Source organism: Stenella coeruleoalba, assembly GCF_951394435.1.
Source record: "Stenella coeruleoalba genome assembly, chromosome: 16".
Taxonomy (NCBI): domain Eukaryota; kingdom Metazoa; phylum Chordata; class Mammalia; order Artiodactyla; family Delphinidae; genus Stenella; species Stenella coeruleoalba.
In genome coordinates, this window is record NC_137162.1 from 30,611,786 (window position 1) to 30,628,658 (window position 16,873).

The following is a 16,873-nucleotide window of genomic DNA, read 5'->3' on the forward strand; positions in this document are numbered from 1 at the left end:
CATTCAGGTGTCTCTTGTTTAACTGAAAATGAAAAGAAAAATTAAAGAGTATAGGCTTCAGCTGGGTTCTGGATCTGGGGGCTTCCCTTCACTGGTTGTGTGACCCCAGGAAATTACTTATTCCACATGAGGCTCAGTTCCCACATCTTTGAGATGGAGAAGAGAAAACTTACACTGTGGGGCTGATGAGAGGATTAGATGCACTGACGGGAGAAGCAGCTGGTTCATCACAGCAGTAAATCTCGGTTGCTTTCTCCCCAGTGCACTCGGGAGGCAGTGCAGTCAGAGGCTCTGGCCTCAACAGCACGAGTTCAGATCGTACTTCCCCACTTTCTCTGTGCATTTGGGGCAGGTGCCTCCACCTTTATGAGTGTCAGTTTCAACATGTAAAATGGGGATAGTAGGGTGTGATGAGGACCAATCAAGATAACAGATGAGGAGTGCTTAAGACTCTACTGCCTACACAGTAAGGGCTCATTAATGGGGGCTGCTAGGGTTGTGCCAGCTCCTGGCATAATGCCTGGCACCCTAGGTACCCAGTGGGCGAAGGACCCCATGAAGCCATAATGCCTACTTCTCTCCACTCTCTGACCCAGGGCCATTGGTGCCAACCCCCTGTACTGTGACTGCCACCTGCGGTGGTTGTCCAGCTGGGTGAAGACAGGCTACAAGGAACCTGGCATTGCCCGCTGTGCCGGGCCCCCGGATATGGAGGGCAAGCTGCTCCTCACCACGCCTGCCAAGAAGTTTGAATGCCTAGGTGAGCCCAGGAGCACAAGAGGGGATGGTGGGTACCGGGTTGCTTCCCCCCACCTCCTGCTTCCCCCTGCAACCCTGGCAGAGCCTTCCAGACACTCCTGTGTCCCCGAGGTGACCGGCTGGGTGGGGAACAGGTGGCAGGAATGAGGCCCCTGCTGCTTGTTAGCATTGCCGCCCTCTTGTCCTGCCACACAACGAACAAAAGAAAGCCAGGCGGAAAATCTCAGGCCATAAGGGCTCTAATCCCTCCCTGGGGTTATGTAAGGAAAATAAAAATAGCAGTGTTTCTGGAAGCTCCAAGCCTCTCAGCAGTACAAGCACTCAGGCCTCCCCTTGGTCGGAATTGTGCTCAGCAATTAGCTTAAACGCCTGAGCCACTGGACCCAGCTGCCGCTCTCCTGACATTTGCGGAAATACAAGGCCTGAGTGTGATTGGAGGCCTCACCCTGGGCATCTGTAAATAGTCGTTCAGGGATTGACTGACTGACTGACAGCCCAAGCCCTGGGACCCCTGCTGAGCAGGAGGTGGCGGCCGAGTGGCGGGCCCAGGCCTAGCTTTGTGTCCCCCCCAGCAGGGGGGCAGCTGTGGGAGGGCACAGGAGGCCGTGGGGCACGACTCCTGCCCTCTGCAAGCTCACAGACCACCAGCGAAAATGAAGCTGACAGCCAGGGTTAATGAGGCGGCCCCGGGCTGCCCTGTGTGCAGGATGCTGTCACAGGAGTGACCCTTCAGGGGGGCCCGATCTGTAGCGTGGCTGCTGGCTGCTGGGAGCAGGCCAATGTAGGTTGAAACGTTTGCTAAGTATTTATTTACTGGGGTGGGATTGGTACTGGTGAAAGGTTTTTGTCTGTGTTTTTTAAAATTTTTATTGGAATATAACATGCATAACAGGAAAGTACAGATCGTAAATGAATGGCTCGCTGAATTTTCACACATTGAACTGGCTGGCGTTACTCTTGATTCCTGTGAGGCCCTAATGCTCCTCCTAGGCGGCACCCCAGGCAGCCTGGCTGCCGGCTCGTCCCCCACCTCCAAGTTCAAGGAAGGGCCACCAGTGAGTCCTGAAGGGGCTGGAGAAGGTCATGCCTGTAGCCAGAGAGGTGACGGAAAAGGGTCCTTCCCTGCTCAGCCTTGGAGAGAAACAAGTTCAAGGCCATGGGCCTTTTTTCTCCTAAGCGTGGCCTCCTCTCAGAGCCAAGTCTCCTCCCTGCTGGGGTGGCCGCCCTTGCTGTCCAGGCCAGCAGGTGACAGGGCTGCGGGTGGTTGCCTCAGAAGGGTGTGAGGGGATGGAGAAAACATCAGCCGGTTTCAGTAATGGTGATCATGATGCTGTCACACCGATGGTCCTGCCCTGACCGCTACATGGGGGCTCCCCTGAAGCCCCTTTTTCGGATTATCTCATTTAGTCCTTCCAGCCCCATGAGGCAGGGGCTGTTTTTAGCTCCATTTCACAGAGGAGGGTCCAGAGGCTGGAGAGGTGTACTGTGAAAGGCGGGGTGAGCGCGATCCAGAGGGAATACCGGCGCGGGGTGGGGGGGGGGGGCGGGAAAACATCTCCTTGGGGAGAGGGTTTCGCAAACCCGTCCCTGCAGTGCCAGGATTCCGGGCCAGGGGCCGCGGGGCTCTATGCCCAGTCCTGTCCCCCAACCCCCTCCCTGCACTAACACCACTCCCACCTTGCCTCAGGTCCGCCCAGCCTGGCTGTCCAGGCCAAGTGCGATCCCTGCTTGTCCAGCCCATGCCAGAACCGGGGCACCTGCCATAACGACCCCCTTGGGGCATACAGGTGTGCCTGCCCCAGCGGCTATAAGGTGAGTGCAGGCTGTGGCTGGAGGCGGAGGGCTGCTCGAGGGCGCGGTAGAGCAGGGCTGGGGCTGTCTCGGTGGCCACTCAGCCCTCAGGGCCCAGGGTGAGCTCAGAGCGGGGCGGGAGGGGGGGGAGGGGGAGGGGGAGGGGGGGCCGGGGGCCCAAGCGAGCATTTCATCCATGACCTAACATGTGGATGAGAGAACAAGGAACCCCCGGGACCGGCAGGCCGAGCTGCTGAGGGGCCGGCTGTCCCTGTTGGCTCACTGGCCCCTGGGTCTCCCTGGGGTCCCCATCGCTGACTTCTTCCCCAGGGCCGAGACTGCGAGGTGTCCCTGGACAGCTGTTCCAGCAGCCCCTGTGGAAATGGCGGGACCTGCCACTCGCAGGAGGGCGAGGATGCCGGCTTCACGTGAGTTGCTGGGGGTGGGGCGGTGGCGGGGGGTGGGTGCTGGAACATGGTGGGTGAGTGCTAATGGGATCCGGCACCCAAGCCTCGGAGCCTTCCTCCTCCGAATGGGATGGCCCAGGCCCTTTGAGCTCTGGGAGATGAGGGACAGGCCCAGCGGGAATAGCCACTCCCTCCAAATGGCAGCCAGAGGCCTCTCCGTGGCCACCCAGGCCGCGCCTCCGCTGCCCAGAGGCAGTGAAAGCACAGAGACTAGGGGCTGCCCAGGTCACACAGCAGGCAGCAGTGGGGCTGGGGCTTGGAGCCCCTGCTCCAGGCTTCCGCCTGCTCTTGCCAGGTGCCAGGAGAGTCTTTCTGGGGCACTGGGAGTCCATAGCCTAGGGCATATGCAGCGGCAGTGCCAAGAGGCAGCTTGGGGGTGTTTTCAACTCCTGTAATCGCCATTAACCCCCAAGGCCTCCAATTGAAGCCATCCACCTGCTTGTTGGGCCAGTGTTGCCTGAAGGCAGGGCCCTCAGCCAGCTGCTCCGGATCAGGCGTCCACCCGGAGCCCCCAGGAGAGGGGAGGGGAGTCCTGCCCGGAGGTGGAGCAAGTCCTGGTCACGCCCTCCGGCGGCCTCCCCCACCAGCTCATGGGTCACTCTGGTCGCACCCCGGGCATCGGTTTCCCACTGTGCTCCACATCTCGCAAGTCTTCCCAGTGCTGACATCGCCGCTCAAGCCCCCTACTCACCCTGCTCCCCCCAGAGCCTCTCAGCGAGCCCCCCAGCTTCCCAGAGCTCTCCTGCACCCAGAGCTTTTCTGAGGAGCACATAGTATTTAGCTGCTGAAGAAAAATTGCCAGCTGAGCAGATTGACTCTTCAGAAAATGATGTTGAATCTGCTGGCAGAAATGGCCAGACCTGTCTCTGCAAACCCAGATTACCAGCTGTAAAAAGAAAACACTAAACGGCCTCTCCGCAGGTGTCGCCTTGGAAACGGCGTCCTTATAATAGGCTCTGTGCTCCTCTGGGCTTCCGCAGCAGCTCCATCAAAGCCCCCTCCTCATTGGCTAGACTGCTAGGGGGCGTGTCTACGGAGAGGGGGCTGCTGAGAGGACGCAACTAGGAGCTCTCCCTGCTGGGCCGGGAGGGGTGCAGCTGGGAGTAGCCCCTCACACTTGGCATGCCTGCAGATTGGCGGGGGCGCTGTGGGAAGGACCCTGTTGGTCGAAAGGGGTGCCTCCCTGAGTAACCCCTCAAACCTAAGGCTTACAAGGGACTCCGCAGTTGTTCCCCGAACCCCGCCAGAAGGAACTTAGCTGAGATCCGCCACCACCTGCAGGGGGAATTAAACTCCAGGACACAGCCTGCAACAGCAGGCGTCACACCTTCTTGTTCACACCCCCACCCCGCCGCAAACGAATTTTTAAAACTACAAACTGCCTGACACATTCTTAAGTGACAGCTAAAACTCTTCATGGTAAGTTTAATTTTTCATTGCAAAGAAGGTCATTTCCAGAACGCTGTACATATTATTAACATTTAAAATGAAAGCTATGACTCTTTAAGTCACTCTTTTATCCTCCAGGGAAAAATCATTTTAAAATCACGTGAAGGAACTCTTGAACAGCTGCAACATCTTGCATCATTCTCGTTCCTACTCAAACTAGTATTTGTTTTACTCCCATCACCTGCCCCCCATTTTCCTTCTAATGTAATGTTTTCATACTAGAGGCTTTTCTTAGCACCCTGCCATACTTTCCTACCACCAGATGGGTATATAAGTTTAAATTTAAAGATTTTTACTATTTTTGTCACCATAAACCTCTGATTAAAAGTTTCTTTTGCATTGAGTTATCATTACAGTGATCAATAATATACAATTGATCAGAACAACATAACTATTCCAAAATTTGATAATTATTACACATAAAAGGTAAATTTTATTAGACTGTATCTCTTAATGAGATAGATGGAGCTTTTGTTTGTGTGTGTGTGTGTGTGTGTGTGTGTGTGTTTTCTTTTCTTCTCCTAATTGGTTTATGTGTCCAGAGGTGAATATTATAGAATGTGAGAGGGCTTAGCAGCCAATCTATTCCCTTAAAAAAAGTGTGTGTGTGTGTGTGTGTGTGTGTGTGTGTGTGTGTATGTATGTGTAGCTATAAATGCTGAGAAAGTTTGTTCACATAAATAAACCAATGAGATTAGGAGTTTTATTATAGCCACGTCACTCAATTACTTGAAACCCTGTCAAGTTTATATGCTAAAAATCCCAAGTGATCTGTCATCAAAAATTCTTTTTAATGCTCTATCAGCTGACAGTTCCATGAGGTCTTCCTTCAATTATTTTTTAATGCACAGAATGGGAAATCTCGTGACTTGCAAAAGGGTTTGTTCATTCACTTTGGAAACATCAGTATTCCTAATTGTCCCTTCATTTGGCACCCAAGGATCTTAGGCCCCAGGCACAGCCCACCTTGGCCTCGTGCTGGAAGAGGTGCGCATGAGCCTTTCTGGAGCTCTGGGGCGGGTCAGTTAAGGGGGGAATTCCATGCATAACATGAAGATGTGGAAATTAATTTCTCAGACCTCTCTGACCCACAAACCCCTTGGAAAACCACAGTTGTCCCAGAGGGAAGTGTACCCCGGTTTGAAGATCGCTGATCTCCAGGGCTCTCCGAGACCTGACTCCTGCTTACCCCCAGTCCTGTTCTCACCCCATTCCTGAAGTGTGTGCTCCCCAAGCCCTGAACTATTTAGATGACCAGGTACCCTCCTGAAGGATGGACTGTAAGGCTCTCTCTCCCCCAGGCTTTTACTCCCACTGTCTTCCCTCCCCTTCCTCTACTCCCCTGTCAGAGTCCTTGGCTAACTCATCACCTCCTCCAGGAAGCCTGCCCTGACCACTCTCTCCAAGGGGGAGCTAGGTGTCCTCTGCCCCTTTGTCCACCCTCCCCAGCCTCAGTTGTGCACCGTTCTGATACTCACTGTCTCTCCTTTGGTTGCCAGTCTCCTCGTCGTCTCCCCCGCTAGACTGTGAGTGATCTCATGAGCACAGGAGCACAGGGCTGGTCTTGGTCACGTCTAACCCCCAGCATCTAACAGGGCTTGACCCAGAGTAGGGACCAAAACTCCAGGATGATGCTATTGACCGTTGGCCACAGGCCTCCATCAGTGCCTCAGGACAGCTGCTGCCCTGGCAGTGGGCCCACATGCCTCTTCCTCCTCCCCTGCTCCCTACAGGTGCTCCTGCCCCTCCGGCTTTGAAGGACCGACGTGTGGGGTAAACACGGACGACTGTGTGGAACACTCATGTGCCAACGGGGGCACCTGTGTGGACGGCATGGGCAGCTACACCTGCCAGTGCCCCCTGCAGTACTCGGGTAAGCGTGGCGGGGTTTGAGCGTCTGCAGGGAGGTGGAGGCCAGTGCACGTGCCCTGAGCCCCTGTCCCATGGGCGGAAGGGCTGGGACCCTGCCTCAGTGTCTGCAGGAAGTTTCTGCTGGGCCGGCTGCCTGGCGGAGCACATGGGGCAGCTTCTCTCCTGCCTCTCCCCAATTCTTCCCCCAGGAACGGCCTGTGAGCAGCTGGTGGACTTCTGCTCGTCGGATTTGAACCCGTGTCAGCACGAGGCCCAGTGTGTGGGCACCCCAGACGGGCCCAGGTCAGTGTTGCCCATTTCTAAGGCCAGGGAAGGGCATGGGCCCCCACGTCACCTTTCCTCTGCCCTCCCGAGCCTGTTTCCTCACCTGTCAGGTGGGTTTGGTCTTGGCTGTTCAGTTCCTGCCAGTCAGTGTCAGGGGCAGGGTGGTGGTAGTTTTAGTCGGACAGACCTGGGTTTACATCATGACCCAGAATGGGTGGCTTGACCACTCTGAGCCTCAGTTTTCTCATCTGCAAACTGGGTGCACCAGTAGCTTCCTCCTGGGGTGGTTGTAAGGAATAGATAAGCAAATGCGTGAAAAGCACTTACTTCCACGCCTGACATTTGAAAAGTGCTCAATAAAGAACTATTGCAGGTCCACAATTTCTCATCGCCAATTACAAAATGCACAAAACTCTGAAAACCAAAAGCCATCTGCTAGCAAAATCTGATCCGATCAATGTATTTGGTATTAAAAGCTGACCTGTGCTGATATGAAGCTACTTACAGTCACCATTCATCCCATGTAGTGGGAATATGTGTAGATTTTGCAGCAGAATGTGAACATGTTTAGTTAAGGGGCTGCCCCAGATCCAACTGGCACGTTACATAATGTACAGTTATAGGTGTTGTATTACCTTTCCCAAATCCAGAAAGTTCTGAATTTCAAAACCTGTCTGGCTTCAGGAGGGTTGGATAAGGGGTCCTTGACTGTTGTCACCATCGTTGTTACTGGCATATGTGGAAGTGCTTTGTCACTGGAAGACTGGGATGTGAAGGTCACGGGGTTTTTAAGATGTTGCTCCCATCTGCAGTTCTGCAAACATAGTCTCATTTCTGGGACCCTGTTCCAGCAGTCAGGGCAGCACAATGGTCAGGTCTTCTTCAGGTCTGTGGCTGAGGGACCCAACCCCAGCTGCTTGGGCAGAGGTAGGGGATGGAGTCCCCCAGGGACTCAGTCCAGCAGGAGCTGCCAGAGCCTCCTGGGCAGGAAGTGAGAGCCGGGGGACACTGAGGCCCAGATGCTAGGTCAAGGGGCCGCACAGGAGCCTCCATCCAAATGGTGGACAGACGCCGCGCTGCTGGCTGAGCTGCCGGGTGGGGTGGGCACAGCAGACCAAGGAGCGGTGGCAGAGCAAGTGGCGTGCACACTTCTTAGAGGGGCTGGACCTCAGAGGGTGGAATAAAGCAGGACTGCACGTGGTCCGGGTGGATACTGCTCAGATAGTCCTTCACACCACAGAGAAGGGGCACTCGGTGGGTGTATAGTTCACCTTCACTCAACTTCCTGTCTTGGAGGAAGGACTGAACTGACAGACTCAGCTGTGCCTGGTGTTGTACCTGGACCCCAGCAAGTATTCAGTACACACTCACTGGATGAATGGATAAGGCAATGACAGTGAACGAGTCTGTGGGTGCGCAGCTACTGTAACATTTTTCAGACTGCAGCTCAAGACCCAGTAATAGATTGTGATCAGTTGGGTGGGTCAAGGTTAACGTTAAAAAAATTAAACAAAATATCAGAGAGCATCATGCCCTTTTATATAGTAAGGATAAGTATTTTGGCATGAAACTGATTGCAGCGGGCTGTGTGTGTGTGTGTGTGTGTGTGTGTGTTTACTGGGTACAAAGGTATTTCTTCCCTCTTGAAAAACACTGGGAATGAGTTAAAAAATCAGGCAGGAGCACCTACCTGCCAGGTTGTGTGGTTGAGCCGTGGAGTTTGCGGTTTGTAGTCTGGAAGGGTTTCCTGCAAGGGGTGTTCACCGGAGGCTTCCTGGAGGAGATGAGGTACTGGACCGAGGCAGGGAGAGAGAAGAGGGTAGTCCAGAATCAAGAGGTGTGAAGGCAGAGAAGTGGAGCGAGGTGCGGGTCGCTGCCTGTGGAAGCAGGTCTGACTACGGGGTGGCTTGTTATGGGGGCAGCCGGACAGGGAGCATCTGGCAGGGCTGCGACTGAACAGGGGTGGAGGAGTGTGCTCTTTATTTGATGGGCAAATAATTGGCAGAAATGGACTGACTCAGGCGAGCAGTGGGCCACAGTGTGAGCCAGGAAGCTGGGACCTGGCCTGGAGTCAGGACGTTGTGGAGAGGCGGGCACTAGCGTCTGAGGCCTGGGAGGCTGGGCCGGTGCAGCTGGGAGGCTGGGGAAGAGGGATGGGTGAGCCCCATGTGACTCAGAGCCATGCATTGGCTGGGGTTGGGGAGGAGGGTGGGGGCAGCGGGGCACGTTGAGAAGGGGCTGAAGGTTGACCTTGGATGTGCTGTTGGTGCTAAGGGTGGTCCTCCACCACAAGCGCCCGTCTCCTCCACCTCCTGGGTGTCCACCCTTCCGGCCCAGAGCAGCCCCCTCCCCCGCCTGCAGCCCACATAAACTCTCTTCCTGGACGGTCTCAGGACGGGTGGGGGCATCTTGACATCTAGGGCTCCGTGTGACCTCCTGGGGGACCCCACAGACCCCCAGGGCCATGAGGCTCTCTGCCACACACACAGCCCTGGGGCCGCACAGGCTCCTGGCCGAGCTCTGGGCTGTGTGTGGGGCTGTTGACCCAACCCCGCCCCCCGCCCACCCCAGGTGTGAGTGTGCACCTGGTTATGTGGGTGACAACTGCACGGAGAACCGGGATGACTGCGAGGACCACCGCTGCCAGAATGGGGCCCAGTGCGTGGATGGAGTCAATGGCTACTCCTGCCTCTGTGCTGAGGGTTACAGGTGAGCGGCCCTGGGAGGCACCATGAGTGACTGACTCCTCTTAGCTGTCAGCTCTGGGACTGGCAGGGGCCACCCTGGGAGCTTTCACCGTGGCTATGCCAGTCACCATATGTGTGGTCTGGGGAAAGTTCATCAGCAGCTCAGAGCACAGGCAAAGGGTCCCTACCCTGACTGGCGGAGGGAGCGGGAGGTGAGTACAGATTACTGGGCAGCGCCTCATCACTTACCTGCCCAGTGAACCCCTGAACACATGCCCTGCATATAAGGTCATTTACTTTTGCATCTTGGTCTCTCTGGGAGGCTGTGAGGGGAGGGCACCTGCCCTCCTTCCGGTCACCCACCTTCCATGCTCTGCTTGTGTCTTCTTTTTTTTTTTTTTGCGGTATGCGGGCCTCTCACTGTTGTGGCCTCTCCCGTTGCGGAGCACAGGCTCCGGACGCGCAGGCTCAGCGGCCATGGCTCACGGGCCCAGCCGCTCCACGGCATGTGGGATCCTCCTGGACCGGGGCATGAACCCGTGTCCCCTGCATCGGCAGGTGGACTCTCAACCACTGCGCCACCAGGGAAGCCCAGGCTTTCCATTTCTGACAAGTGCTCAGGTGATGTTGGTGCTGCTGGTGCAGGGACCACACTTGTTTCTCACCTTGTTCCTCAGCATCTTTCTGGCTCTTAATTCTCTTAGAGAAAGTGTTCATTAGGAGCATCTTCTGTTACTTTAAAGCAACAGTGGTCCCAAGATGTTTAGTGAGTTTCTCTCCAGGACTGTGGGAGAGGAAGATGACCCCTTGCTCCTTGGCCCTGCCTTCTCTGACCCGCGTCTTTTCCCGCTCAGTGGGCAGCTCTGCGAGACCCCTCCCCGCCCGCCTGCCCCCAGGAGCCCCTGTGAGGGGACTGAGTGCCAGAACGGGGCCAACTGTGTGGACCAGGGCAGCCAGCCCGTGTGCCAGTGCCTCCCGGGCTTTGGCGGCCCCGAGTGTGAGAAGTTGCTCAGTGTCAACTTCGTGGATCGGGACACTTACCTACAGTTCACCGACCTGCAGAACTGGCCACGGGCCAACATCACACTGCAGGTGCGTGCCCAGGGTGTGTGTCACAGAGGGTGGTCCGGCAGCAGGGGACCCTGGCCTCAGGTCAGAGTATCGGGACAGCTGGGAGCACCCTGTGTTAGTCAAAACTCTTTGGATGTGGGTATCAGGATCTCAGCTTGAGCTAGTTTAAGCACAGTCGGAAAGGTTATTGGGTCACAAAACCAGTCTCAGGGAAGGGCAGGGGTGGAGGTGGTCTCATGGGTGACTGGATCCGGAAAACCAAACTTACCAGGATCCTCTCCCACCATCTCTTGTCTCAAAGACTCCCCTCAGCTTCAGCCTCCAATGCTGCAGACTGGCTTTCTCTATGTAGCTGGAACACGGCCACAGCTAGCGCTGGGAGCCCTTATTTTCCATTTATGTCTTGAATTCCATCCGAGAACATCGTTATGTTGAGGGATAAAGAAGCAAGTTCTACTTCAGCAGCATTGTTTGCTAAATGTTTCTTGGGGAGGGACAGCGGATTGCATTGCACTTCACAGGAAAAGAAATTAAACTCTTCTTTAGTCATCCCTGTTCCCCAAATTCCATTCCTTATCCCAACTGCCACATCTTTCTTCTCTCCTTTATTTGTCCTCGTCTCCTTCTTTTCTCTCAGAACCTTTCAGCCTCTCAAACATGCCCACTCTGCTCTCCTTCCCTTGATCACCTCTCATAAATTCTATCCACTACACTGTCCACACAGCAAGACCACAGCTAGCCTAACTGCTCAACAGAATAAAACTCACCAAAACCCAGCCATTGCCTCAGGCACATCCTTGGAGAGGCTCAGTTTATTCCACTATCCCCACCGCAGGCTCTTCCCCGATAGCTCTAGTTGGACAACAGTCAGCAACCTTGGATCGGAGAAGATCTCCGATTGGCCTGCCTCAGGTCACATGCCCATCCCTGGACCAACTACTGAGTCCAGGGAGATGGGGTGCCGTGGTCCAGACTGGGCCGTGTGCCAGCTCTACAGACCAGGGGGTCAGGGTCTTTCCCAGGAGAGGAGCAAGGCAGGAAACAAAGATCATGGCTCCTACAGCAGCATAGAGGCATCTCCCTCCCAAGGCACAGCTCCAGCTTTTGCTCGCATGGCTCCAGTGACAGGTGCTACCTTCCAGGTTTGGGTGGCTCTGGCTGTTGGAGAGTCTTCCTGAATCTGTCCTCTGTAGGTCCCGTCCTGGCCCCAAGGCAGCTCCCTGAGGCCCACAGAACAGGATACCCCACATCCTGTCTAACCGTCCTCTCTGGGCAGGTGGTCCCAAGCTGTCTTACCTCCTGGCACAGAGTTTCCAGGCCTCAGCTGGCCCATCTGCCCTCCCCTGCCTGGCCCTGGCCAGACCGGCTGTGGATGGAATTGGAGTGGGGTGGGGGTGGGGGTGGGGTGGGGCTGCCAGCCTGGGACAGCGCCCCCTGGAGGATGTTTCCCTTGGGGAGGCAGGGGAGGACTGTTCTGCACACATTTCTCTTTTAATTGTGGGTCCTCCGTCTGCCCCGCCCGCCAGCCTGTGCTGCTGCTGCGTGGGGTGGGGTGGGAGAGAAAGTGCCGTTGCCATAGGTCTCCACAGCAGAGGACAATGGGATCCTGCTGTACAATGGGGACAGCGACCACATCGCGGTGGAGCTCTACCAGGGCCATGTGCGTGTCAGCTGTGACCCGGGCAGCTACCCCAGCTCTGCCATCTACAGGTACGGAGGCCTTCTTCAGGCCCCCCAGCTGCCCTCAAGGGCTGGGGGGCTGCCAGGGAGGGGGCTCCTGAGCCAAGAGCAGGTGGTTATCGGCACTACCAGAGACCTGGGCTGCCCAAGCAGAAAGGGCATTCAGACCACCGAGTCCAGCCCCATGCTGGGTCCGAGGCTCCCTGGGGCCTGAGCAGTGGCCCCATCCTTCCCTGTCCCACAACCGCCACACAGGGAGCTCCTCAGTGGGGAGGGGAGGCTGATTAGTTGGTAACCCCTGCCCCAAACTTCTCAGCTTTCCTGAGAGAGTGCCCAAAGGGGAGCAGGAGGGACCAGGTCAGAGGCCATCAAGTCCCCACAGTCCCCTCTGTTAGATATTTGGTTTCTTGGGAATCAGCTGCTGGACCAGTGGCCTTTCTGGGGAAGTGCCTAGGCGGGGATGGGTCCAGCTGAAGGCCATTCCCTGGGGCGGGGGCACCCCATCTTCTTCCAGTGCCGAGACGATCAACGATGGGCAGTTCCACACCGTTGAGCTGGTCACCTTTGACCAGATGGTGAATCTCTCCATCGATGGCGGCAGCCCCATGACCATGGACAACTTCGGCAAACACTATACACTAAACAGCGAGGCGCCCCTCTATGTGGGAGGTGAGGACCTGGCCTGGGTGGAGCTGCAGCTGGCCCTCCCCGGGCCACTCCATCAGGTGGTAGCAACAGACATTCCAGGTGGGGCCTCTGTTGCTCTCTGGCCTGAGCCTTGCGAGGCTCAGGAGAACTGCCCTGTGGGGGACATTCCAAGGTGGCAGTGGGGGAGGATGCTAGTGAATGGCCGAGCTGCTGGCGGACTGTCCACCTTGCCTAGAGCCCGCACTGCTCTCTGCCCAGCCCAGACTGACAAAGAAGGATGGGAATGTGGGTTGGGCTTGAGGCCGGGCTGGGAGGGGGCCTGGACTTTCCCAGCCATCTTTTGCACGGTAGGCACCTTTCCTCTTGGCTTAGGGCCAGAAGGGGCTTGTCAGTTGTTCAGGGTCCATTCTCGGGTCCCTCAGAGGCCCAGGCATGGACTCCCTGCTTCAACTGGGTACCTCCGAGCTGGACTCACAGGCTTTGTGGCTAGATGACCCCATCCAGCACCCGAGAACATTTCTAGGTCTCGATGAGACAGGTGTCTAGATGCAGTGGGGCCGCCTCAGTGCTGCAGAGGGTCTTGCCGAGACCTCGGCCAGGAGGGTGTGAGAGATGGAGCCCTGGATTCTAATCCCAGCTCTGCTGTTTACTAGTTGTGCAACTTTGCGCAGGTCCCTGAGCACTGAAATCGAAGGGGTTTCAGCAACTCCGACGTCAGAGGGCTGCTGTGAAGGGATGACCACAAAAGTGGGGGACAAAGTGCCGTACACTTGAGTTCTGGGCCCAAGTCCTTTGCTGCTTTTGGGGTCTCTGGGAGGTAAAAGCTGGTGTTCTGGGCAGGAGCCCTGGGTGAGGGCGGCCGGACTCAGGCACCCAGAGCATCACTTGTCAGCTGGCTGCTGCCAGGCCTGGCACCCCCAGGCTCTGATCACAGAGGAAGCAGCTTTTCCGTTTCTTCTGGGAAAGGAGTCTGGACCCTCCAAGGTGGCAAAAGACATTGGCCTAGAGTTGCAGAGACTGAAGGACAGATGCCGAGGGCAAGAGGGAACACTGTAGAGATGCCCAGCGGACCTCAGAGGTGGGTGCCAGGCAGGGTTTGAGCCTAACTCAGCCCAGCTCTGCCCCCTCCCCTCCACTCCAGGGATGCCAGTGGACGTGAATTCGGCTGCCTTCCGCCTGTGGCAGATCCTCAATGGCACGAGCTTCCACGGTTGCATCCGAAACCTGTACATCAACAACGAGTTGCAGGACTTCACCAAGACGAGGATGAAGCCAGGGGTGGTGCCAGGCTGCGAGCCCTGCCGGAAGCTCTACTGCCTGCATGGTATCTGCCAGCCCAATGCCACACCAGGGCCCGTGTGCCACTGCGAGGCCGGCTGGGAGGGCCTGCACTGCGACCAGCCAGCCGACGGCCCCTGCCATGGCCACAAGTGAGCCTGGGCTGGGCTCAGGGAACCCTCCCCCACTGCCCACCTGCAGGTTCCCTTCCCTTCCCTGCACGTTCCACTTCCCCATGGTGAGGAAAGACTGTCTTTAAACTCCAAAATTGGAACATGTGGCCTAACACAGGGTTTTATTAATTTTTTCTGGCTTTCAGTTTTTATTAACAGGAAAAGGACCCTAGGGACAAACAGAGAATCACATTTTGCTCCCTTTGTTTCAATTCTGGGAACAGAATAAGACCCTGTGAAGCCCGAGGCTGGGGGTGTGGGCGCCCTCGGGGGGGCTCGGATTGGCTGTGGCCTGTCCTCACAGCGCCTTTTCTTTGTCCCCTGCAGGTGTGTCCACGGGAAGTGCATGCCTCTAGATGCTCTTTCCTACAGCTGCCAGTGCCAGGATGGGTACTCGGGGGCCCTGTGCAACCAGGCTGGGGCACCTGCAGACCCCTGTGGGGGCCTGAGGTGCCTGCACGGCCACTGCCAGGCCTCAGCCACCAAGGGGGCACACTGTGTGTGTCACCCCGGCTTTTCGGGCGAGCTGTGCGAGCAAGGTCAGGGGCCCCCCTCCTGACATGCCCTCTCCAGGGTCCCTCCCCACAACGTGCTTTAGTGACTTTTCTTTTTCCCAACCTCAGCAACCCCTCCGTGCCCCCTCTCCCCTCCTGCACCTTGGGCTGCTATTGGGCTGTAGCGCCCCCAATCCCCTGGGCTCTGAGCCCCACCCCCGGACAGATGCCCATCTCTCCCTGGCCCAGCTTGACCTGTAGCCCCTTTATCTGGGCTAAGTGCCCCTTCTGCCTGGGGTCTCTCCTTACAGAAGAGACCACCAGAGTAACAGCATCTTGGCCACATCACTTAGGGACCTGGAGAGCAGCAGGAAGTCTGAGAGTTGGGGACCCTTCCCAGGTCCTCCTGGCTTCAATTTCTTCTCTGATGTCATCGCCTCCCAGGCTTCCAGCCACCTCTTGCACTCCTCTGGAGGCCACTGTACCCTGACAGCCCAATCTGTCCTGGGGGGCCTTGGCAGCTAGAAAGTTCTTCCTTTTCACTGACCTCACTGTGGGCCCAGGAGGAAGCGTGTGCATGTGCATGTCTGGCAGTGAGGAGGTGGGGATGGAGGTGGGGTCCCAGGATGCTGCCCCACCCTCCTCCTCCTCCTTTTTCTCCTCCTCCTGCCTCCCCAGGGGCAGCACTGGCCCATGGGTGTGCCCTGAGGCTTTCTCTTGGTGTCTGTCCCATCCAGAGTCCGAGTGCCGGGGGGACCCTGTCCGGGACTTTCACCAGGTCCAGAGGGGCTATGCCATCTGCCAGACCACGCGCCCGCTGTCGTGGGTGGAGTGCCGGGGCTCATGCCCCGGCCAGGGCTGCTGCCAGGGCCTGCGGCTGAAGCGGAGGAAGTTCACCTTTGAGTGCAGCGACGGGACCTCTTTTGCCGAGGAGGTGGAGAAGCCCACCAAGTGTGGCTGTGCCTTCTGCGCTTAGCGCCCGGCGTGGATGGGGAGGGGAGGGGAGAGGGCGGGCGAGGGGGCGCGGCCGCAGCGCAGACCGAATGGCCGGCAGCTGGGCTGGGGTGCGGGCCATCACCACGGCGACGCCTGGGCTACCGGCCCTCCCGTGGGGGGGGGGGGGGGGGGGGGCAGCCAGAACCACCTTTCTAAAGCAAACGGCGCCGCAGCTTGGGGCGGGGCGGGTGGGCGTGGCCCGGGCCGCAGCCCGCCCTCTCCGGAAGTGCCTTGCACAAATAGGCGCTTAATAAACATTTGTTGAATGAATGTGTGCGTGAGGTCAGGCCAAGAAGTGCAGAATAGTGACACCTCCTCCTTGCCTGCTACCTGGGTCTGAAGATCGGACTGCCCCTTCCCAAACCAGCCTTGCCCTCTCACCTGTGGCCTGTGCGGGTCCCAGAAGCCCCTTGCCCCCCTGCAGATAACCTTGACGTACTCTCAGCCTGCGCTGGGGCAGCCGGCCTGGCTCTCAGCTTCTGCTGCTGCAGCGTCTGCTGGCAGTAGGCCAGGCTGCGAAGGGGAAGGGCCCCCTCCTGCTGGCCAGGAAGGGACCAAGCCCTGCCCCCTGGGCTGCCTGGCAGTGCTGCAGCCACTGCTTGCTTGGGAACGGGCCAGAGGGTGGAGGTGGTTTTAGGACCAGACCTCTGAATCCCAGAGTTATGGGACGAGCATTGTAATATCAAGGAGGGTGCTCATGCGGAGGAAACCACCGCTGGGACTGCTTAGCGGGGGGACGCCACCAGCAAAAAGGACAGAGAGCTTCTGGTTCCAACTGAATAAACATCACCACCTCCAGACACTAGCCACCAAGGGGCATTGGTCCTGGGCTTCCCCAGCCATTAGCCAGCCATCAGCTTCTAGCTAGCAGGGGGACTTGGGGTGTAGGGGGCTTGGGCTAGGCTGCCAAGCCAAGGAGGGGTCTCCTCCCATGTAGACGGGGTTCAGATCACCTCATGCCGCAGACCAGTAGGGAGCCGTGGTCCAGACATCAGGAAACCTCCGCTGGCTCTGTCACTCTGGGCAAACTTCTTCCTCATGGGCCTCAGTCTCCTCAGCTATCAAATGGGGAGATGGGGGTGAGCACTGTAGACCCTCCCACTGTGGCTCCAGGAGGGAAGCTGGAAGAGTTAGAAGATCTACTTTCATTAATCACGTCAACAAGTATTCATGTGCCTAACCGGGGCTGGGTACTGCGGGTGTTCTCCCCTCACGGACAGATGGGACTGACTACAGAACATCAC

General features: G+C 57.2%; 1 protein-coding gene across 1 annotated transcript in view; it reads left to right on the forward strand.

Moving 5' to 3' along the window:
- Positions 1-15,800, forward strand: part of SLIT1 (slit guidance ligand 1) — a 169,250-nt gene extending 153,450 nt beyond the window's left edge. The window contains exons 26-37 of the mRNA XM_079899903.1: positions 597-760; positions 2,447-2,571; positions 2,881-2,978; positions 6,200-6,339; positions 6,527-6,620; positions 9,174-9,311; positions 10,144-10,381; positions 11,940-12,070; positions 12,555-12,709; positions 13,830-14,118; positions 14,467-14,678; positions 15,371-15,800. Of these exons, the coding sequence (XP_079756029.1) occupies positions 597-760; positions 2,447-2,571; positions 2,881-2,978; positions 6,200-6,339; positions 6,527-6,620; positions 9,174-9,311; positions 10,144-10,381; positions 11,940-12,070; positions 12,555-12,709; positions 13,830-14,118; positions 14,467-14,678; positions 15,371-15,609 (2,023 nt within the window). The 3' untranslated portion in view covers positions 15,610-15,800. The remainder of the gene's footprint in view (positions 1-596; positions 761-2,446; positions 2,572-2,880; positions 2,979-6,199; positions 6,340-6,526; positions 6,621-9,173; positions 9,312-10,143; positions 10,382-11,939; positions 12,071-12,554; positions 12,710-13,829; positions 14,119-14,466; positions 14,679-15,370) is intronic.
- The last annotated feature ends 1,073 nt before the right edge of the window (positions 15,801-16,873 follow it).